The 25072-nt window shown below is 42.3% G+C and overlaps 1 protein-coding gene across 1 annotated transcript in view; it reads right to left on the bottom strand.

Annotated features, from left to right (window-relative positions):
* The window catches only part of SLC22A2 (solute carrier family 22 member 2), a 43380-nt gene that overhangs the window by 12771 nt on the left and 5537 nt on the right, over positions 1 to 25072 (bottom strand). Inside the window, exons 3-9 of the mRNA XM_003898361.4 lie at positions 22214 to 22368; positions 20882 to 21050; positions 18847 to 18961; positions 17112 to 17218; positions 15241 to 15455; positions 13962 to 14070; positions 13127 to 13239 (exon numbers count right to left, since the gene is read on the bottom strand). Of these exons, the coding sequence (XP_003898410.2) occupies positions 13127 to 13239; positions 13962 to 14070; positions 15241 to 15455; positions 17112 to 17218; positions 18847 to 18961; positions 20882 to 21050; positions 22214 to 22368 (983 nt within the window). The remainder of the gene's footprint in view (positions 1 to 13126; positions 13240 to 13961; positions 14071 to 15240; positions 15456 to 17111; positions 17219 to 18846; positions 18962 to 20881; positions 21051 to 22213; positions 22369 to 25072) is intronic.

Genomic DNA, 25072 nt, shown 5'->3' on the forward strand with positions numbered 1-25072 from the left:
GAGCCTTGGTTTCCATAACCACTTATCTTAACTCAGGCACTCTTTTCTATGGATTCTGGATCTTTAGATAATAATTTAACTCTTTCAAGCAATTGCCAATCAGAAAATCTTTGAATCCACCTATGACCCGGAAGTCCCTGCTTTGAGTTGTCTTGCTTTTCTGGACCAAATCAATGGATACCTCACATGTATTGATGGATGTCTTTTGTCTGCTTAATACGTATAAAACCAAGCTGTAATCCAACTACCTTGGACACATGTTCCCAGGACCTCTTGAGACTGTGCCTCAGGCAAGTCACTCAAATTTGGTCAGAATATGGTCATTCATATTTGGCTCAGAATAAACTCTTTAAATATTTTACAGAATTTAGCCTTTTTCCTCGACATGTCAGAGGCATTTGAAACACAACAACTTTATCTTGAATAGGGACTGGGTAAAATAAGGCTGAGACTTACAGGGCTGCATTCCCAGACAGGCATTCTAAGTTACAGGATGAGTTAGGAGATCGGCACAAGATACAGCTCACAAAGACCTTGCTGATCAAACAGGCTGCAGTAAAGCCGTCTACAACCCACCAAAACCAAGATGGCAATGGGAGTGACCTCTGGTCGTCTTCACTGCTACACTCCCACCAGTGCCATGACAGTTTACAAATGCCATGGCAACATCAGGAAGTTACCCAATATGGTCAAAAAAGGGGAAACTCATTAATAACCCACCTTTTGTTTAGCATACAATCAAGAAATAACCATAAAAATGGGCAACTAGGAGCCCTCAGGGCTGCTCTGCCTGTGGAGTAGCCATTCTTTATTCCTTGACTTCTTTAATAAAGTTGCTTTCACACTACTCTATGAACTTGCCCTGAATTCCTTCCTGTGTGAGATCCAAGAACCTTCTCTTGGGGTCTGGATCAGGACCCCTTTCCAATAACATCCTTCTGGTGAACCCTGAAGGGGGGATACTGAGGAGCCCTCCCCCCACCAGCCCGAAGGAAACAGATTGCAGCACTGATTAATCAACTTTGGGTAAGTGCTGGCATACCTGGGTAAAGGACGTGATTGAATTAGAGGCCCAATTTAGGGGAATTAGAGTCTCTTCTAAGACAGAGAGGGTTAAAAGTCCCTCTTAATAAAAGGCAAAGACACTTGACTGAACTTGGGTTTGAGGCCTAGCTTAGGAAGGTTAGAGTCCCTCCTAAGATTGAGGGGGGTAGAAGTCCCTCTCAGTAAAGTCCCTCTCAGCTAAGAATGAGTTTGGCACTATGGAATGTTAACTGCTATTTTCTTTGAATTAATTTCCCTTGCACTCTGCTGATGTCTGTGGGTGACAGGATTAGGCATATAAAGCATCTTGGAACATGGATAGTTATTGTCAGGCCTCTGAGCCCAAACTAAGCCATCATATCCCCTGTGACCTGCACATATACATCCAGATGGCCTAAAGCAACTGAAGAATCACAAAAGAAGTGAAAATGGCCTGTCCCTGCCTTAACTGATGACATTACCTTGTGAAATTCCTTCTTCTGGCTCATCCTGGCTCACAACCTCCCCCACTGAGCACCTTGTGTCCCCCACCCCTGCCCGCCAGAGAACAACCCCCTTTGACTGTAATTTTCCTTTACCTACCCAAATCCTATAAAACAGCCCCACCCCTATCTCCCTTCACTGACTCTTTTCATACTCAGCCCACCTGCACCCCGGTGAAATAAACAGCCTTGTTGCTCACATAAAGCCTGTTTGGTGGTCTCTTCACATGGACGCGAGTGAAATTTGGTGCCGTGACTCAGATCGGGGACCTCTCTTGGGAGATCAATCCCCTGTCTTCCTGCTCTTTGCTCCATGAGAAAGATTCACCTATGACCTCTGGCCCTCAGACTAACCAACCCAAGGAACATCTCACCAATTTTAAATCCGGTAAGTGGCCTCTTTTTACTCTCTTCTCTGACCTCTCTCACTATCCCTCAACATCTTTCTCCTTTCAATCTTGGTGCCATCTTTCAATCTCTCCCTTCTCTTAATTTCAGTTCCTTTCCCTTTTCTGGTAGAGACAAAGGAGACGCGTTTTATCCGTGGACCCAAAACTCCAGCACTGGTCACGGACTTGGGAAGACAGTGTTCCTTTCATGTTTAATCACGCGGGGATGCCTGCCGAATTATTCACCCACATTTTAGAGGTGTCTGATCACCACAGGGACACCTGCCTTGGTCATTCACCCACATTCCCTTGGTGGCAAGTCAATTGCAGGGATGCCTGCTTTGGCTGCTCACCCACATTGCAGGCCAGGGCTGCTCACCCAACCCCTTCTCTCCGTGTCCCCACCTCTTCTCCACTTTCCTGGGGGGCAAGCACCTCCCATCCCTTCTCTCCATGTCTCTACCCCTTTTCCACTTTCCTGGGGGGCAAGCATCCCCCACCCCTTCTCTCTGTGTATCTACTCTCTCTTTTCTCTGGGCTTGCCTCCTTCACTATGGGCAACCTTCCACCCTCCATTCCTCCCTCTTCTCCCTTAGCCTGCGTTCTCAAAAATTTAAAACCTCTTCAACTCTCACCTGATCTAAAATCTAAGCGTCTTGTTTTCTTCTGCAACACCGCTTGGCCCCAATACAAACTTGACAGTGGTTCCAAATAGCCAGAAAACAGCACTTTCGATTTTTCCATCCTACAACATCTAGATAATTCTTGTCATAAAACGGGCAAACGGTCTGAGGTGCCTCATGTCCAGGCAGTCTTTTACAAATCGGTCTCTCCCTAGTCTCTGTTCCCAATGCAACTCGTCCCAAACCTTGCTTCTTTCCCTCCCGCCTGTCCCCTCAGTCCCAACCCCAAGCGTTGCTGAGTCTTTCCTATCTTCCTTTTCTACAGACCCATCTGACCTCTCCCCTTCTCCCCAGGCTGCTCCTCGCCAGGCCGAGCTAGGTCCCAATTCTTCCTCAGCCTCCGCTCCCCAACCGTATAATCTTTTTATCACCTCCCCTCCTCACACCAGGTCCAGCTTACAGTTTCATTCCGCGACTGGCCCTCCCCCACCTGCCCAGCAATTTCCTCTTAAAAAGGTGGCTGGAGCTACAGGCATAATCAAGGTTAACGCTCCTTTTTCTTTGTCCAACCTCTCCCAAATCAGTTAGCATTTAGGCTCTTTTTCATCAAATATAAAAACTCAGCCTAGTCCGTGGCTCATTTGGCAGCAACCCTTAGAATTTTTACAGCCCTAGACCCTGAAGGGTCAGAAGGCTGTCTTATTCTAAATATGCATTTTATCACCCAGTCAGCTCCTGACATTAGAATAAAGCTCCAAAAATTAAATCCCAGCCCTCAAACCCCACAACAAGACTTAATTAACCTCACCTTCAAGGTGTACAATAGTAGAGTAGAGGCAGCCAAGCAGCAATGTATTTCTGCGTTGCAATTCCTCGCCTCCACTGTGAGACAAACCCCAGCCACATCTCCAGCACACAGGAACTCCAAACACCTGAACTGCAGCTGCCAGGGGTTCCTGGAGAACCTCCTCCCCTAGGAGCTTGCTACAAGTGCTGGAAATCTGGCCACTGGGCCAAGGAATGCCCACAGCCAGGGATTTCTCCTAAGCCATGTCCCATCTGTGCAGGACCCCACTGGAAATTGGACTGTCCAACTCGCCGGCAGCCACTCCTAGAGCCCCTAAAGCTCTAGCCCAAGGCTGTCTGGCTGACTCCTTCCCAGATCCGCTTGGCTTAGCAGCTGAAGACTGATGCTGCCCGGTTGCCTTGGAAGCCCCCTGGACCATCACGGATGCTGAGCTTTGGGTAATTCTTACAGTGGAGGGTAAGTCTGTTTCCTTCTTAATCAATACAGAGGCTACCCACTCCACATTACCTTCTTTCCAAGGCCTGTTTCTCTTGCCTCCATAATTGTTGTGGATATTGACGCCAAGCTTCAAAACCCCTTAAAACTCCCCCACTCTGGTGCCAACTTGGACAACATTCTTTTAAGCACTGTTTTATAGTTATCCCCACCTGCCCAGTTCCCTTGTTAGGCAAAGACATTTTAACCAAATTATCTGCTTCCCTGACTATTCCTGGACTACAGCCACATCTCACTGCCACCCTTCTTCCCAACCCAAAGCCTCCTTTGCGTCTTCCTCCTGTATCCCCTGACCTTAACCCACAAATATGGGACACCTCTACTCCCTCCCTGGCAACCAATCACATGCCCATTACCATCCCTTTAAAACCTAATCACCCTTACCCCGTTCAACGCCAATATCCCATCCCACAGCACACTTTAAAAGGATTAAAGGCTGTTATCACTCACCTGCTACAGCATGGGCTTCTAAAACCTATAAACTCTGTTTACAATTCCCCCATTTTACCTGTCCTAAAACTGGACAAGCCTTACAGGTTAGTTCAGGATCTGCGCCTTATCAACCAAATTGTTTTGTCTATCCATCCCGTGGTGCCAAACCCATATCCTCTCCTATCCTCAATACTTCCCTCCACAACTCATTATTTTATTCTAGATAAACCTAGCTGACCCTATAAATCCTAAATCCTTTCCCCACTCTCCTTTTAATTCCTTAAAAAATAGCCCTAAAAGCTGCTCCCATGTAGGCTCTAACTCATCACTCCCTTCTCATTACATACAGCTGAAGTGCAGGGCTGTGCAGTCAGAATTCTTACACAAGGACCGGGACCATGCCCTGTAGCCTTTTTATCCAAACAACTTGACCTTACTGTTTTAGCCTAGCCCTCATTTCTGCGTGCAGTGGCTGCCACTGCGTTAATACTTTTAGAGGACCTCAAAATCACAAACTATGCTCAACTCTCTACAGTTCTCAAAACTTCCAAAATCTATTTTCTTCCTCCCACCTGGCTCCTCCAGCTATACTCACTCTTAGTTGAGTCTCCCACAATCACCATTGTTCCTGGCCCGGACTTCAATCTGACCTCCCACATTATTTCAGATACCACACCTGACCTCCATGACTGTATCTCTCTAATCCACCTGACATTCATCCCATGTCCCCATATTTCCTTCTTTCGTGTTCCTCACGCTGATCACATTTGGTTTACTGATGGCAGTTCCACCAGGCCTAATCGCCACTCACCAGCAAAGGCAGGCTATGCTATAGTATCTTCCATATCTATCATTGAGGCTACTGCTCTGCCCCACTCCACTACCTCTCAACAAGCTGAACTCATTGCCTTAACTCAGGCCCTCATTCTTGCAAAGGGACTATGCATCAATATTTATACTGACTCTAAATATGCCTTCTATATGCTGCACCACCATGCTGTTATATGGGCAGAAGGAAATTTCCTCACTATGCAAGGGTCCTCCATCATTAAGCCTCTTTTAAAAAAAATGCTTCTCAAAGCCGCTTTACTTCCAAAGGAAGCTGGAGTCATTCACTGCAAAGGCCATCAAAAGGTATCAGATCCCATTGTTCAGGACAATGCTTATGCTGATAAGGTAGCTTAAAAAAGCAGCTAGCGTTCCAACTTCTATCCCTCACAGCAGTTTTTCTCCTTCTTATCTGGCTACTCCCACCTACTCCCCCACTGAAACTTCCACCTATCAATCTCTTCCCACACTAGGCAAATGGTTCTTGGATCAAGGATCTCCTTCCAGCCTCACAGGCCCATTCTATTCTGTCATCATTTCATAGCCTCTTCCATGTAGGTTACAAACCGCTAGCCCATCTCTTAGAACCTCTCATTTCCTTTCTATCATGGAAATCTATCCTCAAAGAAATCACTTCTCAGTGTTCCATCTGCTATTCTACTACTCCTCAGGAATTTCTCAGGCCCTCTCCCTTCCCTACATATCAAGCTCAGGGATTTGCCCCTGCTCAGGACTGGCAAATTAGCTTTACTCACATGCCCTTAGGAAGCTAAAATACCTCTTGGCCTGGGTAGACACTGCAGTCATTTCTTCCCTTCTGTCAGACATAATTCCTCGTTTTGGCCATCCCACCTCTATACAGTCCGATAATGGACCGGCCTTTATTAGTCAAATTACCCAAGCAGTTTCTCAGGCTCTTGGTATTCAGTGGAACCTTCATACCACTCACCGTCCTCAATCTTCAGGAAAAGTAGAACTGGCTAATGGTCTTTTAAAAACACACCTCACCAAGCTCAGCCTCCAACTTAATAAAAGGACTCTGTCAAGAATAGAGTCCAAAAACTCACCAACCAAACAAGTAATTACACAGAACCCCCTTGGACACTCTCTAATTGTACATCCTGGGTCCTCCCAGTTCTTAGTCCTTTAATACCTATTTTTTTCCTTCTTTTATTCAGACCTTGTGTCTTCCATTTAGTTTCTCAATTCATACAAAACCACATCCAGGCCATCACCAATCATTCTATATGACAAATGCTCCTTCTAACAACCTTACCACAAAATCTTCCTTCAGCTGAATCTCTCCCACTCTAGGTTCCCACGCCACCCCTAATCCTGCTCAAAGCAGCCCCGAGAAATATTGGTCATTATCTCTCCATGCCACCCCCCAAAATTTTCACCACCCTGACATTTTACCACTATTTCATTTTTTTCTTATTTTTCTTATTAATATAGGAAGACAGGAATGTCAGGCCTCTGAGCCCAAGCTAAGCCATCATGTCCCCTGTGACCTGCACATGCACATCCAGATGGCCTGAAGTAACTGAAGAATCACCAAAGAAGTGAAAATGGCCTGTTCCTGCCTTAACTGATGACATTGCCTTGTGAAATTCCTTCTCCTGGCTCATCCTGGCTCAAAAGCTCCCCCACTGAGCACCTTGTGACCCTCGCCCCTGCCTGCCAGAGAACAACCCCCTTTGAATGTAATTTTCCTTTACCTACCCAAATACAATAAAATGGCCCCACCCCTATCTCCCTTCACTGACTCTCTTTTTTGACTCAGCCCGCCTGCACCCAGGTGAAATCAACAGCCTTGTTGCTCTCACAAAGTCTGTTTGGTGGTTCCTTCACACAGATGCAAGTGAGTTATTTCTTCCTAAGAGGGACACTTGAGAGCTGATAGGACTGCTGGAAAAGATCCCTTAGCTACTGACAAGTGGTCACCTAAACAATGTTGACCCACAGGGTGGGTCTTTCTCTGGCCTCCCTGAGCACCTCTCCTTCCCCACCCTGCCGCAGGAGGAGCTGCCCCTGCCACCCCACCAGGCAATGCTTTTCTCCCTTTCTCTCCTTTCTCTTCTATTTTTTCTGTTACTCAGGGCAACTGTCTGCTCTTTCATCTTGCCCAGAGACCACATGTTGAAAAATGTCCTTGGGAGCTTGAACTTGTAATCACGAGGCAGTTCATTCTCTTGGTTTCCACCATCCAACAGATAGGAATTTGGGGGTTCATGTCATACTTATCCCTAAAAATTATCTTGAGCAGTTAAAAGGCTTTGCAAGCTCAGAATTGGCTGCTTTGAAGTCCTTCTGGGAAGAACAATGGAAACCAACCAATGCTGTAGCTCAATAGCTAAGGCTTCACTCTTTTACAATGGTGGCCCAGGGTTCAATACTGATTTAGGGAATGAATCCTTTCTGGTTTAAAATCTGTTTAACCTTTACCACTGGTTAATTCTCTTCCTCTCCACAAACCATCTTGAAATTTCCTTTCTCTGAGAACAAAACTATTGGCTGTTTGACATGGCTAAAGTTGGGTAATAAGAGATTTAAAAGGATTTGAGTGCTATGGTTAAAAGTCAGTTTATTCAAGCGCTAATAGCCTGGAACTCCTTGGGAAAAACAGAGGAGACGTCATAGACCCCCTTTTGAAAAAACCTTTGTTTTCCTCATAAAACCCCAGGAATTAAAGTGGATAGACCCCTCTCAAAATCTAAGGCTCTGTTCTGTTTTTCATTGCATTATCTGATGTTTTTGACTTGGAGGGTATCAGAAATTACTACACATTATGAGAGAGCTTTGATGTGTGACTAGGTAGGAAATATAGTTTTGGGGATAGCTAATGGCAGTTATGGGGAGATCTTCAGCTCTTTGCAAGTTTAGATCAGAAAAGCATGCTCTTGGCCACCTAGAAGTTATGAAAATGCCCCCATTCCTCACTGAGAGATAAGATTCCCATGACAAATGGGCAGATTTCCTCTTTTTGGGATACAGGATATGGTATAAAAATGAGACCGTTAATTTTGGGAAACCTGTTTCAGCTGTGGCTGCTTAATAGGCCCTGAAGCTGCACACTTTGAAGAGAAACTTAAAGTAGCAAATGAAAAATCTTACAAGTACTGACTCTTCTGTCTGTGAATTTATATATGTTGTGTGTATGATAGGAAAGAGCTTTGATTAATAGGTTTAAAAATAATAAGAGCTTAAGTCAAATATTTTTGGCAGAAAAGTAAAAAGTATAATGCTTTTTAGTTCATGTGACAAGTAATCTTTGGAAAATAAAAACAGTTGCACATGCTAGGGGTGTAAAAAAAGTGAAACGTATTTTTGGTAAAGGATTATAAGAAGTCATGGAAATATGGCTTTTTCTGCCTAGATTAAAGTGTTAAAGGATTGTTTAAAGTTAAATAAGATAAAGCTGAAGGTTTGAACAAGTAGTGGAAGATTTGTGAAAAATTAGTCATGTAAAAGAAATTCTGTGTGTGAATATATTGGCTAAAGTTAAAGGGGTATCATTCAATTTTTCCATAAATTGAATATTAGAATAAAAGCACAGTAGGTTTTTCTTAGAGCACACATCTGCTCTTTAATAAAAAATTTATAAAGAGTTATAAAAGGTTTATGAGGAACCTACCTTATGGTCTAACATTAAAATTGGGTAGATATGTCTACTAAGGTTTAACATTAATAGTACACTAATGTGAAAGTGAAATTTGACTTATGTAGTATAAAAGTCATACAGGAAGCATTGTCAAATATAAAATGGTGTTTGGCTATCTTTGGGTTCTATTTGTATAAATATATTAATGGTATGTGTTCCAAAATTATGTGAAACTCCTATAATTCTGATAGGACTTAGTGTACATCATCAGCAATAATTGTAATTGCTATGTTAAATTAATGTGTGCCACAGAAGTAACATATTTCTTTGTCAATTGTGTTTTTGACTGTGGCTGCCCTAAGACTTTGCCACCTTTTGATCCTCTTCAAAAGGTGGTTTTATAATCAACTATAGGGCTTTAACATGTATTCTTGAATGCAGGTTTCTGATAACTTTGGAGACTGTGACATTAGAATAGAAGAAAATACTTTCAGGACTCTCACAGAGAGGTGAAATGTTAATGTATATCAAACGAACCAGGAGTTAACCGTATGGACTGAACTAATAAAAGACTCAAGTAATCTTTTCTAACTTTTTGCTTGAAACGTTGCTGATCCTTTGTTTTGTGTTTCAGAGTCAAGGAAACTTTTCTTTTGAGCTATTAATATTTACAACTTGTAACATTTAAGTCAAGTATATTCCTGTGAAAAACTTTGGAGCACATTTGTTTCTCTCTACCTGATTTCTCCAGAATTTGAAAATTATTTGTGTGTACTCTTAACTTATGGCAATATAGTTATTTGCATAAGTGCAATAAGAATCTGTTTTCTTTTGCAACAGGACACAGTTGGAGAAAGTGGTTATTTTTACCAAGGCTTTGACTGGAATGTTGTGCTTTCTTTTAAGAAATCAAACTCAACTTGTAGAGCCAATAAAAGCTCCTTGAGAAAACTGACATCATACCTTGTCTACATAGTCCCTGTACAGGGTTCCCGACCCACGGTAAGTAAAAAATGTCACTTTCTGACAGACCCGGGAGCCTGAGTTATCTGGGGACTTCAAGAGGAGAGAAATTTACTCAACTTATTGGTATTAGAGGGTACAAACCCATGGCTGGGTTTGGCTTTGAAAAAAAAAAGTCTTATCTGTGATTCCTTTTACAGAACAAAGTTTTCTCAAAGCCAATTTTAAAAGCCCATGTGAAAAATAATTTTTTTTGTTACATTTTATACAAATAATCAGGCCAAGTACAATAAAGCAAATCAGTCTTACCATGATTTGTCTGTAGTAAAAATGGGAAACTGGAGAGAGAAATATTATGTTTCAAGAACAATGGTATACCTGTTCTTATATTCTAGTCTCATAAGCTGTTTTAAGCTTTTTATTCCTGCCGGTTAGACTGACCCTGCACATTCCAACCAATGATTCCTGCAGCTCAGAAGAAACAAGACGGCTGGCTAATATAAAAATCTGGATCAGTGTTCTAATTCTGGGCACATTGGAATCAGGTACTGACCCCATATCAGCATGGTTTCAACAATTGCCAGGTTCATGGAAAGCCTTCTAGTTTAGTGTGCTTGGGATAATTTTGCTTATTTTTCTTTACTGTTGTGGAATATATTGCCATCGTACTCTTTGTGTAGGAATATACAAAGGATTGTGCAGGATAAGCTTACCAAATATTTTCTTAAATTAAACTCTTATGAATCTTTCAGATATCACTTTTTGTCACAACTCAAAGTCATGAATGGCTCTCACCATACTGATGCTTTCTGACTGAACTCCTCTCTACCCTGAATACAAGAGACCCTAATAGTTAATCAGAAATATCATCACCCTTAATCAGCATGAAAAAGTTACAGAAGATGGATCTTCATCTCTCTGCAACCATTAAGATTAAGAGTTCTCTTACAAAAGGGAGGGGGCGAATCTCAGAGGTGTTTGAACCAGAGCAACTTTATCTTGAAGAGGGACTGGGTAAAATAAGGCTGAGACTTACAGGGCTGCATTCCCAGACAGTTAGGCATTCTAAGTCACACAATGAGATAGGAAGTTGGCACAAGATACAGGTCATAGAGACCTTGCTGATCAAACAGGCTGCAATAAAAAAGCGGCTACAATCCGCCAAAACCAAGATAGCAATGTGAGCAACCTCTGGTTGTCCTCACTGCTACACTCCCACCAGAGCCATGACAGTTTACAAATGCCATGGCAACATCAGGAAGTTACCCTACATGATCTAAAAAGGAGAAACTCATGAATAATCTACCCTTTGTTTAGCATATAATCAAGAAATAACCATAAAAATGGGCAACAAGTAGCCCTCAGGGCTGCCCTGCCTGCGGAGTAGCCATTCTTTATTCCTTTACTTTCTTAATAAACTTGCTTTCATTTCACTCTATGGATTGACCTCAAATTGTTTCTTGTGCAAGATCAAAGAACCCCCTCTTGGGGTCTGGGTCAGGACCCCTTTCCGGTAACAAAGTAACCATCTACTATCCAGAAATGTCCTCCTGACCCATTGGTCACCCACTGTCCACCTAAGGGAGTGGCCAAGATTGAGTGGTCTCTAACTTCCTCCATGGCAGGAAGGAGGACAGAGGGTGTGATGTGCACCTCCTCACAATGACAAGAGGGTTCTGAGGACAGGTTCCTTAACCAGTGTTGAGGGAGAAAGAAATAGGGGTCACATAAGTCTCAGGAGAAGCACCAGCTACTCTGTGGCCAAGTTATCTCAGGATAAACAGCTTGTGCTCTGTCAACTTTGGCCATCTTATTGTTGTTAAACTGGATCATGGAGGAATTCATTGGATCTGTTTTGCGGGTAAGTTCTATCAGTGGTTTGGAACTTTTGCTGGCAGATCTAGAGCAGTGGAAAAATTTCCCCCTCATGAATTCTGTGAGAAGAAGGGGAAGAAAAGCAATGAGCAAGGTAGCTGTGTGGGGGCATTGTGCAGCCTTAGTGAAGTAGTGGGAGCTTCCCCTGATAAGTGAAATGAGTGACTGAGGAAAATGTACCAATCAGTCGAGGTTTATTAAGTCAGCTTTAGGGCATGTCCCTGAAAACCATGAGCCACAGACACATCTGTAGCTATTTTTACAAAGAGGCTTTCAGGAAGTTGGTATTTATACATTTCCTTAAAGTAGGGAGGCAGGTAGGGAGAGGGGCAGGTAGGCCGTAAAGGAATGGTTCCATTCTTGTGAGACTTTAGTGCCCAGTTAAGTTGACTTTCACATATGATAAGGTGAATGTTTGAAGAGAAAATGAGAGTAAAAAAAGAATCAATTATGCAGGCCTCTCTGGGTAGGTGGAGGAATGATTGATCTTGTCTTTATCTTGTACATTGGGAGATAAGCTTGGAATCAACATTATCAATGTGGAATCAGCAGACTTCAATTTTAGAAGCTAAGCTTAAATTATAGACCTAAAATTCTTGTCTATGGGAAACCAGCAAAGAATTTACTTATGAATGATCTGCCGGGGTGATCCTTTGTAGATAACTGAGGCATGATGTATAATGCTGTAACAGCTATTCATCTGGAAGAGGGTGTTGCATGACTCAGCCTCCAGGCTTAGTCTTCCCTTTTGCATAAGGATTTTGGGGGTCCTGAGAGTTTTAAATTTCCTTTCCCTTTACACCCTCGTGTGCATCTGAGAGTGAAATCTCTTCTTCTCTTCCCCTAAATTGAGTGCTATATGCCCATGGGAAAAAGCATCACATATTCAAATTAAAAGCAGCTCGGAATGGGTGTCAAAGGAGACTGAAATGGGTGCATTGAGGTGTTCCAGTCAACCAGAGAAGGCTCAGTGCTGGTGTGTTCCTGCTGGCAGTAGCAGAAGGGAAGTGCTGTGTGACACTTCTGAAATCTAATCACTCCAGGTGCATCGACAGACGTGCTCCATTATGCTGGTGCATTTTCTTAATGTGGGTCTTTATTTCCTCTGGGTTTTGAAATTGCCTTTTGCAAAATTTTAACCCCTTTATCTGAAGTAAGAAGTAAAAGGGCTTTGTGTTTTATCGCCTCTGGTGCATGGAGGAATTAACTCTTTGACAGAGACCTCAGGAAGGGTGGAAATCAGCAGAGAGAGAGTTAGGGGCCTGCTGCTGGGAAACTTTCTTCCTTTTCATTCATCTCTTCAATGTTCTGCCTCTATGGCTGGAGTCCCAAACTTGAGTATTAGTAATGACTGATAATATTACAAATACTGAACTAGTATTACGGATTAGTATTACTAATATTAATAATATTACTAATTACTAGGCATGTCTGGGAAGAATGCAAGCCACAGATACATCATTACTACTATGAGTAGTAATTAGTAGTTACTAATAGGCATGACACCTGTTTTGAATGAGGTATAAGAAGTGAAGGTCTCTAGAAAAGTAAGTTTTCATTTAAAGGCATTTATGAAGATTTCTTACCAAAAACCATCAGTGGGAGCTCAAGCCAGATGTTAGTGAGCCGGTAGACCAGGAATGGCGTGATGATGCCACCAATGTCACACATTGAGGAACAGACGTGGACGCCAAGATTCCTAGAATGCAGGAAACTGATTTAACTTGTTAACTTATCACAGTGCAGTAGTTATCTCCCACCCAACCCTGAGTAAACACTTCCTCAAATCATTAAAATGTTCGAGAGCTATAGTGTACACTGCTCAGGTGACGGGTGTGCACCAAAATCTCAGAAATCACCACTGAAGAACTTATTCATATAACCATTTACCACCTGTTTCCCAAAAACCTATTGAAATAAAAAAACAAAACAAAAATAAAATTTTCAAGAGTTTAAAAAAAATTCATGTTATTTTCAATGCATATTGTGTGTGTGTGTGTGTGTGTGTATATATATACACACACATAATTCCATTCATATTCTGTCATTCTTGTTTTGTATAAACTTTCAGATTTTTTTAATGGTGGGAGGAGCAATTGTTTCTTTTTACTTCCATCACCTAGCTTCCCTAAGCTGTTTCTATGGATCTGTTTGTGCTGTTCCACATCAATCTCCTCTGTAGCCACTGGGCAATCCCTGTCTTGCAATTCAATTTTTCTGTTCTCACCATGGCCTCTGTATTTTACCCCAGCCTGTAACTGTGAGAGGTGAACTGCTGGGCCTGGCTGGACCTTTACATGTTCTCACCTTCCCTTACACTGTGTTTTGAAGGTAAGATGTCCTTTGTCTGCACTTGTGGTGGTTCCAGCCAATGAACAAATGTCCCACCCACCCTCTTCATTCTAAGGAAAATGCACTCACCTAATGAATGTGGGGTACAGTTCAGCATTGACCAGGCAGACTATCTCATAGGCCATTGTGATCCCCATTCTTCCCAAGCATGAGACAATAATTCTTAGCCATTGTAGATCTAAGAGGGAAAAGCACAGTACTTATCCATATACAGATGATTCTTCATTTTCAGACAATGTTCCAGAGTGGGACTGTAAGGAGAAATTCCCCATCCCAGAATGGGACAAGAAAAAAAGAATGACTTCTTCTATAGGCTCATGTTAATGTCAGCAGATTCTCACATTTGTCCATCTTAACCTCAGACACAATGCTAATTCTCTCTTTTTTTAAAAGGATATATATATTTTTTTAGAGCAGTTTTAGGTTCATAGCAAAAGGGAGAGGAAGGTACAGAGATTTCCCACATAACCTCTGCCCCCACACACGCATTCCCCCCGTCGCCGCCCATCATCGACATTTTCCACAGAGTGGTATGTTTGTTACTTGATGAACCTTCAGTGGCAGTGATAATCACCCCAAATCCATAGTTGGCATTAGGGTTCACTCTTGGTGGTACATTTCCTGTGGGTTTGGACAAATGCATAATGACCTATATCCACTATTTTAGTGTTATATGGAATAATTTCACTGCCCTAAAAATCCTCTGTGTTCTCTTAACTTTAGACCTCAGTTACTAATGACAATGGAGTTATACCAGTTTCCAAAGCTGGGCCAACTTTATAGAAGTCAAAGAAAGAGCAAAATATGGGCACATTTAAACAACTGCTAATAACAAAAGGATTCAAACGAAGCTCCATATTGCTAAAAGGATTCTCTTATACAGGTGTTTGTTCCCCTTCATTGAGAAAGCATTTTAAAAAGAAAAAAAGGAACTGAATAGTTGTTTATGGATGGCATTTACTTACATTTTTCTCATTTATTCTGCAGGTTGATGCAGGGAGGTCAAGAGAGTCCCCTAATTAACACCCAGGAAGTGCTGGAGTAAGACCTTGACCTGGGCCTGCTTTCCCAAGGCTTATGCTCTCTGCTCCAGGTCATCTTGATGGCCTGCAGCATGGGGCTCTAGAGTCTCTCTTGTTACATCACATCAAGGAACGATTGGGTGCAATTTTTCCTAAAGGGAGGCTGGCCATGTGAATTTACTCGGAAGGGTCCCAGATACTACCCTCCAATTTGTCTTTCCAAATTGATTTGGATGACAAATTACATAGTTTTCCTATCAGTGGGCCGTGACACTCCCTTTCTCCAGGGTCTTGGAGATAATACTCCAACTTGGTCTGAAACTTACCACCAGGGATAAAACCTGAGGCCAGACAGGCTGCCCCTGCAACTATATTTGATGCAGCCCAAGGGTAACGGCGGCCTATGCGGTCGATGGTGAGGATGACCATGAAGGCAGCTGGGAATTCAACCAGGGCAGAGTAGAAGAATTCCAGGTAGATATTGTCCCCTGCAAGGCCCATGTGCATGATGAGGCCCTGGTAGAGTACAGAGCTCGTGAACCTGAGCAAAGAGGAGAATTCAGGTCAAGTCAAGCACCAAACACTGGGCACTAAGAAAGACAGGCTTCTGGAAAAATAATGTGGATTGTAGGTCACCTTTCCCTGTGATCATCTCCTTGCTAGTCCCCCATCCCACTGCTTTTATAATCTCTGATCCACTTCAGTGGCTGGCTGTGGCTGGGTGGTTTCCAAGAACCAAGAGAAGGAAAGAAATTAGAATAGTTAGAAATAATTAGAAATTACAATAATGTTTCCTGGACAAACTGAAAACCAAGAAGAATGTCTTAATGGAATGATTTATTTTATCTTTTATTTTATTTATTTATTTTTGACAGAGTCACTCTGTTGCCGAGGCTGGAACGCAATGGTAAGATCTCGGCTCACTAAAAACTCTACCTTTCAGATTCAAGTTATTCGCCTGCCTCAGCCTCTCTAGTAGTTGGGATTACAGACGTGGACCACCTGCTAATTTTTGTATTTTTAGCAGACATGGGGTTTCGCCATGTTAGCCAGGCTGGTCTTGAACTCCTGACTTCATGTGATCTGCCGGCCTCGGCCTCCCAAAGTGCTGGGATTACAGGTGTGAGCCACTGGGCCTGGCCAATGGAATGATTTATTTAGTAAAACTATATCAAGTTATTAGTAGTTGTGAATTATTTCTCTCTTTGGGGTACTCTAGTGCAGTTGGGATCAAAAGAACTGACTACTTAATTCAAATTTTAGGAAACCAGAAGACCAAGTGAGTACAGCTTCCCTTCTTGGTGACTTCTCTACTGGCCTGATACGAACAACATTTGGACAATGTTTCTAGTTTATTAACTAAAAATGGTCTTTATATATAATGGAAAATATGAGGATAATCAACAAAAGTCACGATTACTCAGAAGAGGAAAGAAGGACAATGAGGCCGAATTTCAAAGCTGCCTCTCCTGTGCACTATTGTAAAGGTTGCTAAATTAATTCCTGATGAGCTTTGCTTTTGTCAGTGATTGTAAATCTCCATTTGCCTGGGAGATCCAATGTGCCCTGAAAAGATGCATTCCCCACTAGAGAAAGCATGGCTCGAAGCTCTGAGAGCAACCTGTAGATAGCAAACACAGTAAAGATCAAGTCACTGGGCTGTGAAGCCACTGGAATTACTCTTGGGAATGATTCTTGTTCAGAAATTCATTTTTTCTCCAGGTAGAAAAGAAAAAAGGAAAGAAAAGGCAATCCCACCCACACTTTTTTTTTTTTTTGCCAGCTCTGTGCTACAATAGAGATCTACATTCATCACCAATTAAGTTATACCAATAGTTCTCTATTTGGGCTATGCATTAGAATCACCTGGAGTATTAAAAAACTGGTTCCCAAGCCCTACCCTAGAACAATTAAATCGGCATTTCCGGGGGTTTTAGCTTTGGTACTTTGTAAGCTCCCAGATGATTCCAGTGTGAAGCCGAGGTTGCCATTGCTTTGATCTGTGCTTGGGGACTACGCCGATCTTAATATTTGCCCGAGAAAAACACGGTCAGGAAAACCTACCAGACACAAGCCACATTTCTGCCCGCCGTCGGCGTTAATACTGGGATGAAGTCATGTTTTCTTTCCTTTCTTAATATGAATGATTGTGATTAAAAGAATTTGGAGGCATTTCAAAGTGAAAAATATTCCTTACCAGTTGTACATCAATATCAAAGTATGTTTCCTTATCTGAGGAGTTCTGACCAAGTCAAGAAATGAAGGGTTCAGTTTCTTGCCAGTTTCCTCTTCAGGTCTCAGGCGCTAAGAAAAGGAATAGAAAGGATGGCTTTGTATATTTAATGCTAGTGTCCCTGGGTCATATAGGGAATAACAGTAATTCCTTACCCATCCTGAGCACCCATCTCATGCCCAGCACTAGAGCAAGCACTCTCCATACTGTGTCTCATTTCATCTTTCTTTTTTTTTTTTTTTGAGACAGAGCCTCTTGCCCGGGCTGGAGTGCAGTGGCGCAATCTCCGCTCACTGCAACCTCCCCCTCCTGGGTTCAAGCAATCCTCTCCCTCAGCCTCCCGAGTAGCTGGGATTCCACGAATGCGCCACAACGCCCAGCTATTTTTTTTTTTCCTGAGACAGTCTTGCTCTATTGCCCAGGCTGGAGTGCAGTGGCGTGATCTTGGCTCACTGCAACCTCTGCCTCCTGGGTTCAAGCAATTCTTCTGCCTCACCCTCTTGAGTAGCTGGGATTACAGGCACCCGCCACCAAGCCCAGCTCATTTTTGTATTTTTAGTAGAGACAGGGTTTCACCATGTTGGCCAGGCTGGTCTCGAACTCCTGACATAGTGATCCGCCTGCCTCGGCCCCTCAAAGTGCTGGGATTGCAGGCATGAGCCACTGCACCCGACCAATTTTTGTACGTTTAGTAGAGATGGGGTTTCGCCATGTTGGCCAGGTTGGTCTTGAGCTCCCAACCTCAGGTGATCTACTTGTCTCCACCTCCCAAAGTGATGGCATTACAGGCGTGAGCCATCATACCTGGCCTATTTTCTAATAAACTTAATTTTCTCTTTTCTACCCCTGTGGAATGAAAAGGTTTGAGGTCAACGTGGTGAGATCTACTAAAGGCAAACAATAAACACAGGTAGCGAACACCTCTGTAACTGGATTCTGTTTAAGAAGGCAGGGGATTGCTTAAAAGCTTTGGAGCCTGGTGTGATGGCTCATGCCTGTAATCCCAGCATTTTGGGAGGCCGAGGTGGGTGGATCACCTGAGGTCAGGAGTTTGAGACCAGTCTAGCCAGCATGGCGAAACTCTGTCTCTACCAAAAATACAAAAATTAGCTTGGCGTGGTGGCGCTCATCTGTAATTCTGGGTACTAGGGAGGCTAAGGCAGAAGAATCACTTGAACCTGGGAAGTGGAGGTTGCAGTGAGCCGAGATTGCGTCACAGCGCTCCAGCCTGGGCAACAAAGCAAGACCCCATCTCAAAAAAAAAAAAAAAAAGCTTTTTGGACAATTTCTATCCAAAGTGTTTAAAATTCTAAGAAATCATGTGTGTTTAAAGAACTGCTTTACTGATCTAAGAATCTGACCTGAGGATGGTGAATATGCAGATGAGGGGGGTGCTGGGCACCTGGGCATAGGAGACTGGTGAAGGTGTAAGTTGCACAAGACAGAAACTCCTCAGCTGACCTTTAAATGATTTCTGCTTCTGTTTTAGTTTGATGTTTTCCATCTGTTTGAAATATTCTCCCACGGAACCACACATCCTAGTACATAAAATTCTCTGTTGCATTCCGCTACAGGTAAGCCAAAGTGCAAGGGGGTGGGCGCTTCCATGGTTCCCTGCTGAGATCACTGGCATGCATGAATCTTACCAGAGCCTCCCTTTTCTCCGTCCCCTGATTTGATACCTAAGGCCCTAGCTCACCTGAAGGGAGGCAGGTAGAGATTTTCCATTTTTCTTTGCGATGTGCTTAAAGATTCTCATGGCTTCAGCATTCTTATTCTGGGAGATCAGCCACCTGGGAGACTCAGGTATGCACCTAGGGTACAAGGTGAGCAGAGGGCAAATCTTACTGAATCCTCCTTACCCCATCCCCCATTTTTTAATAATCAGATTTCTCTGAGGATGTTAATACAGTTGGATCTCCAAAGAAAATAATACTCGTGTAGGGGGATATGTGATTCTTTCCTCCCTCAAGTGCTAAATTCCTCCTCAGGGATTTCTAAGCAGAAACACAGGAAGCAAGCTGCAAAGCAGGGTGCAGCTGAACATCCAGCTCCTGTTGCAAGGAGGAGAGGCAGGTCCCTCACGGTGGTCCTGGGCTTTGCAAAGGCCTGAGAACTGGCAGAGGGGTCAAGGACTAGATGCTGGAGTATGCAAACCATTGTGGGGATGGGGAGCAACTATGTATATGTATTATCCTCAATTTCCCAAAGGAATGAGATAAGCATTTGAGGTCAGATGGTGAGATAACTGAAAAGCCAGACTTCATAGTTTGAGCTTGATGTAGCAGGGCTCGGGGAGCTCTTGCAGTTTTTTGAGCAAGACTAGAATCATTGACCCTGTGTCTGGAGGGAACTCTGAGCAGCTGAGTTCAGGGTGAATGAGTTCAGGGTGGAGGTTCAGGGGGAGGAGAAACTGGAGAAAGGAGGTGATAGGGCCGCTGTTGTGGCAGTTATGGTGTAAACGTAGGAAGGCCCCAGTTGGAATCACCACTCTGGGAGAGAAGCTGCTCTGAGAGGCAGGGCTTAAAAGGAATTTGGAATGGATGTTTTTGTGGAAGTGTAATGGAGAGAGCAGGAAGCGTCACTCTCAGGGTGTAATGGACTGAATGTCTCTGTCCACCCTGAAGTTCATGCACTAATGCCCTCACCCACAGTGTGCAATTTGGAGTTGGGCCTTTGGGAGGTAATTAAGTTAAGCTGAGGTCTGGAGAGTGGGGCCCCCAGATGTCCTTATAAGAAGAGGAAGAAAGACTAGAGTGTTATTTTTTCTCCACCATGTGGGGGCCCACAAGTGGGATGTCTGCAAGCCAGGAAGTGGGCTCCCATTAGGAACAAATCTGCCAGCACCTGGATCTTAGACTTCCCAGCCTCCAGAACTATGGGAAATATGTTTTTAAATACCCGGTCCATGGCATTTTGTCACTGCAGTCTGAGCTGGTAAGACAGAGAGTTTTATTGGCTTTTGGATAAGAAACAGGCTTCCTGGAAAGAGTTGAGATGTTTAATTCTCAGACAAGACAGCCATGGGAAGAACAAGTAGGTAAATCCAGGAGGAACTACATAAATGGGTTGTGGCATGGGAGAGAGATTTGGTCTGATAATCCAGTATCTCCTTTGCTTTATTTCACATACTCTCACGTTAGGGGTTTCTAATAGTTTCTGGTATTTCCCATGTGTTTCCCTTGGGCAGAGATGACAAATATATTTTACTTGCCTTGGTAACTCTGATTGATTGGTATGGTCTGTCTGGAGTGTCGTGTTGGCCTTATCTGGGATGAAGAACACTGTGATTCACTGGGGATGTCTGCCTTGAGCATGAGTATTGGGAAATGGTGACACAAGTGCCATGCTCTGCTTTCTCCACCCTAAAGTTTCCTCTGAGGAGGGAGAGAATCGTACTAGTGACATTTTCAGTCTCTTCAAAGGGCCTACTGCCCAAATTGTACCACAGCTGCCAGAAGCTAATTTAAACACCAGATAAATCATGTGGAAATGTAAGATCCAGGTCATAAAAACTTTAAGCCCAAAGAGAAAGGACATTTGATTTACAGAGGGAGAGACAGGTGAAGCTGATGATTTTTATTCCTGAAACATGGAATTGGGCTCTTTGTGAAATGGGTCTGGAGAGTGAAAGCAATCTCAGAATCAGAAAGACAGTGTGCATTAAGGAAGGTAAACTTTTTAACAAAATAAAATACTTTGATTTCTTTCCTTTTTATTCCAAATGGACTTACCAGTAATAGAGCAAGAAGCAGAAGTTGGGCAGAGTAACTGTGAACTGCAACCACCTCCAGTGAGGAAGTGCGTAAGCCACACCAGCTAGTATCAGGAGCCCAACTGTAAAGGCAGCTTGGTAAAAAATCCCCACTGTTCTCCGATAGCTCCGCCCAACAAATTCTGTAACTGCAGAGATAATTCAAATGGTTAGTGTAATTCAATACAATAATGAGTTGGCTGTCCAGCTATCAGGAAACTAGAAAGCCAACCTCAAAAATATAGACAAATTCGAGAATATTCTATACAACTCTCTGAATATTTGTAAGTGTTTTTTGGTTTTTATTTTGTTATAACTATTGCTATTTTACTAATTAATAAATCTAACAGTCCCATTGGAGATGGGATGAAAGGCCTGCCAACATAAGCAAATACATTTGATTTATAATTTCCATGATGCAATTGTATTTCAGATACATGCAAGATTTTGACCTAGAGTAGTAACTCAAGACCTGAACAAATAAATCAAACATTAAATTTAGACTGTTGATGATTTTTATTTAAATGAACACCTGAGTATAACTTGTTCTCTTTCATGGGTTTAACATTTATCTTGCAAGTCCTATTTGTTTATTTGCATAAATGGCTTGGTACCTTAGCAGAGGGCTGGAATCAGCTAGTGCTGGGTTGCAGGAACTGGTTTTACATGCTAGGGAATTTTACAAGCTGGTGGTTCAACCCATTGGTATCAGCCATAGTGAGAATATTACTATAAAGATGCTATGCTGTTAGAAGTCAAATATTCTCTTATAGTATATGGAGCTTAACTGTAACTCTGGCTACTAAGGAATAGGATATAAGTTATATTCCTGGTCCTAAAAATGGCTGGCTGAGTAACCCGGGTTGACTACAGTACTTGTGTTTTCAGTTTCCTTGTGTGTAAGTTGAGGATAATTGTAGTTTACTAGAATAGATTTTTGCAAAGTATTAAAGTCCTTTATAAATTGACTACGTCTCTCATCATTGAACCTTATTTATGAATAGGTCTGGTAGGATGGATTTTCTTTCTACCCGATACTCCAGGGTACAGAAAACAAGAATTCCAAAAAAGTTATATAAGAATCTGGGTGTCGTTATGTTTACCCTTATTTCGCCCTTCATTTTTCTCTTTATAAGGAAGAATGCTGAATGAGTTGATATGCTTTTAGAAATTCTTTTGATATAGAAATAAAAAAAACTCTCACTATTGTCTTGAAGCTGTGTCCCTTTTTCTGCATGCCACCCCCCCATCTGACTCTATTTTGGCAGCGAGGTGGCTTTGTTCTCACAGCTGCAAGCACAAACATTCTTACTCAAGATGAAGCCTATTAACCAGCTTGCTTTGCTGACCAGTCCTTGGATTAAGCGAAAAATTAACATCCATGTATAGGTTGGAGAAATGGCCATGAGAACTCCAGATGCAGCATTTATGAGGATTGTAGTTAGGAGGCAGAGCTTACGGCCAAACCTGCAGGAAGAAAAACAAAGAGAGGGAATCAAATTAATTTTGATTTGCGAAGATTCCATGAAAATGCATGGAAGTTATGGAAATCTAGACAAAATCAGAAGTTAATTTTGTAAATTCAGGAGGCACAGACTGATAGCCACAAAGGGAATCTGTGACTCCAGGTTCATGTAGCACTTTTCATCAGCACACTATGTGTAAGTTTTCAGCAGGATAAGCCCCATTCACCCCAGGTTCAAGTACTTTCTCAGTCCCACACTGTGGCAGGTATTCAGGGAAAGAGTAATTCTTCCAGGCCATCCCGTGCTGAATATCCTATGGTCCTATCTAGGTCTTACATCGTCATGTGAGCTGCGGCCTTTGCACTAACAGTTTCAACCAATTATCCACCCAAGAATGTTTTCGCTTTGAAAACAAAATTCAGTGTTCAGTATTTACCCCCTTTCTTTTTCAACACTGCTTTCAGGCTTTGTGAAAATTGTCTTTGGTGCCACACATGTTACTATCCTATGACAGCCTCTGTTTGGAGCACGCTGGGAAGACGGGTTCCACACATCAGATTTGGGAGACTTAGGTTTCTTCAGTTTAGGGATTTGGGAAGTTGTCCCAGTACATAGAATAGAGGAAAACAATTGGCAACCTGGGTTTAATCATGACCTTCCTACTTACTACGATGTTGGGCAACCTATTCAACCATATTCAATGTCTTCATCTGGAAAAGACCCATCTGACACAGCTGAAAAGAGGATTAAGTGAGGTATTACAGGTAGGGAGCTTGGCACATAGCCTGCCTCTGACCCCTTCCTTCCTTTCTTCCTTCTGTTTGCAAAGCTGGCTCAGTTCAGAGAGTTGACTTGGGGCCCAGTAGTGTTATTTTCACAATGTCCTAGTTTTCTTATAAAAGACACCCTAATCCACTTAGTGGATATTTAAAAAAATTCTTCATAGAAAACAATGTTTATTTAATCTTTGTTTTTCCACTTCAATTGGAAGGACAGCTTTTTGTTATTAGGATTGCTCATTTTAATGGTGGATAAACATTGTTTAATGGATGCCTTTATTATTATGCAACTATATTCTAGTGAAGGTGTCAAATACTAACCATTTCAAAATAATCCACATTATTAATAATTATTTTGGAATAGTAACATTTTAAATATGAAATTTAAAGGTTAAGCAGTCACATTGGTAATTAGTGTTAACTAGTAAGTTTCATAAGTCTTAAAACTCTGTCTTGACCATGGAATTTCATTTAAAAAAAATTTTATTTTTAGTTCTGGGGTACATGTGCAGGATGTGCAGGTTTGTTACATAGGTAAATGTGTGCCATGGTGGTTTGGTGTGCCTATCAACCCATGACCTAGGTAACCATGTAATTTCTTAATTCTCAGTCAATGGTTCCCCACTGTAAATATACAATCTCTTGGCCTCTAATTCAAAGCCTTCCAAAGTCACATCTCAACTTAATTTTTTAGCTTTTCTTTCCACATTCTTCTACCCAAACCCCTTCCTTTACCCTCAAAGAGTATATAATCTATAAACATTGACTCAAATGGTACTTCTTCAACTTCCGAAACTGCTTTAGGCACACAATAGAATACCACAGTAGTGCTCCATGTAGATGGACAAAATCTTTTAGGTGATGAGAGGGAATATTCATCATTTGAAACTCAGAGCAAGAAAATCATATCCGTGATGTGGAAGAACTTCACTGGGGACATGTTCCACATAGGGAGGCAATGCTACTTAAAACAATAGTAAGGCATGGCTAGAATAAATTTGGGGGATCTGGGATAGAGGTTTGAGATTCCTCCTACCCTTCAGCAGGGCTATTTAAATGGTTAAATGAAAAACAATCAGATGAAACAGGAGAGGAAGGGTGGACTCCCCATACTGCCGGCTTGGTAAGTCTTTTAGCTACTTGCTACTCAGAACGTGGCTGAGGACTATTAGCATGGGCTTGGGAACAGCATCACCTGGGAGCTGGTTAGAAATACAGAATTTCAGGCCCACCCAGATCTGCTGGATCAGAATCTGAATTTTAGCAAGATCCCCAGGAGATTTATATGCACCTTAACATTTGGGAAGCAGTGCATTAATTTCATGGAGCCTCAGTTTCTTCACCCATTGTAAATTATGGATCATGAAATCTACTTTAAAAGGCTCTTGCGATCCTAAATGAAATATAACAAATGAGGATGCCCAATAAAGTGACTGGCACACAGTAATCAGTGGTGAACTTGTTTTGGAAGATCACATATAGTTGGCTAAGTTTGACTGCAACCCACTGGGACTTTAATTCTGCTTTTGATGCAGGACAGGCAGCCACCAAAATTGGGGCTTAGCCCGGGAGGGTTCTTGGCTTTGCCCAGGAAAGAATTAAAGGGCAAGCTGGTGTTGTTAAATGGCAATTTTTATTGAAGCTGCAGTGTATAGCAGCAGCACCTCTGCTCCTTGTGGAGCAGGAATATTCCATAGGCAGTGTGCCTAGAATAGCAACTCAGAGGAGGCTGTTCTGTACTCATATTTATTTTTAATGATATGCAAATTAATTTACATTATAAATTTTAATTATAGTTTAAATTATAAATTTAGTTATATGCAATCCACTTTTAATTATATGCAAATTAAGGGATGGCTTATACAGAAATTTCTAGGAAAAGGGTGGTAACTTCTGGGTGGTAGAGTCATTGCCATTAAAAGGGGG

This window comes from Papio anubis, chromosome 6, assembly GCF_008728515.1.
Source record: "Papio anubis isolate 15944 chromosome 6, Panubis1.0, whole genome shotgun sequence".
In the NCBI taxonomy this organism is placed as follows: domain Eukaryota; kingdom Metazoa; phylum Chordata; class Mammalia; order Primates; family Cercopithecidae; genus Papio; species Papio anubis.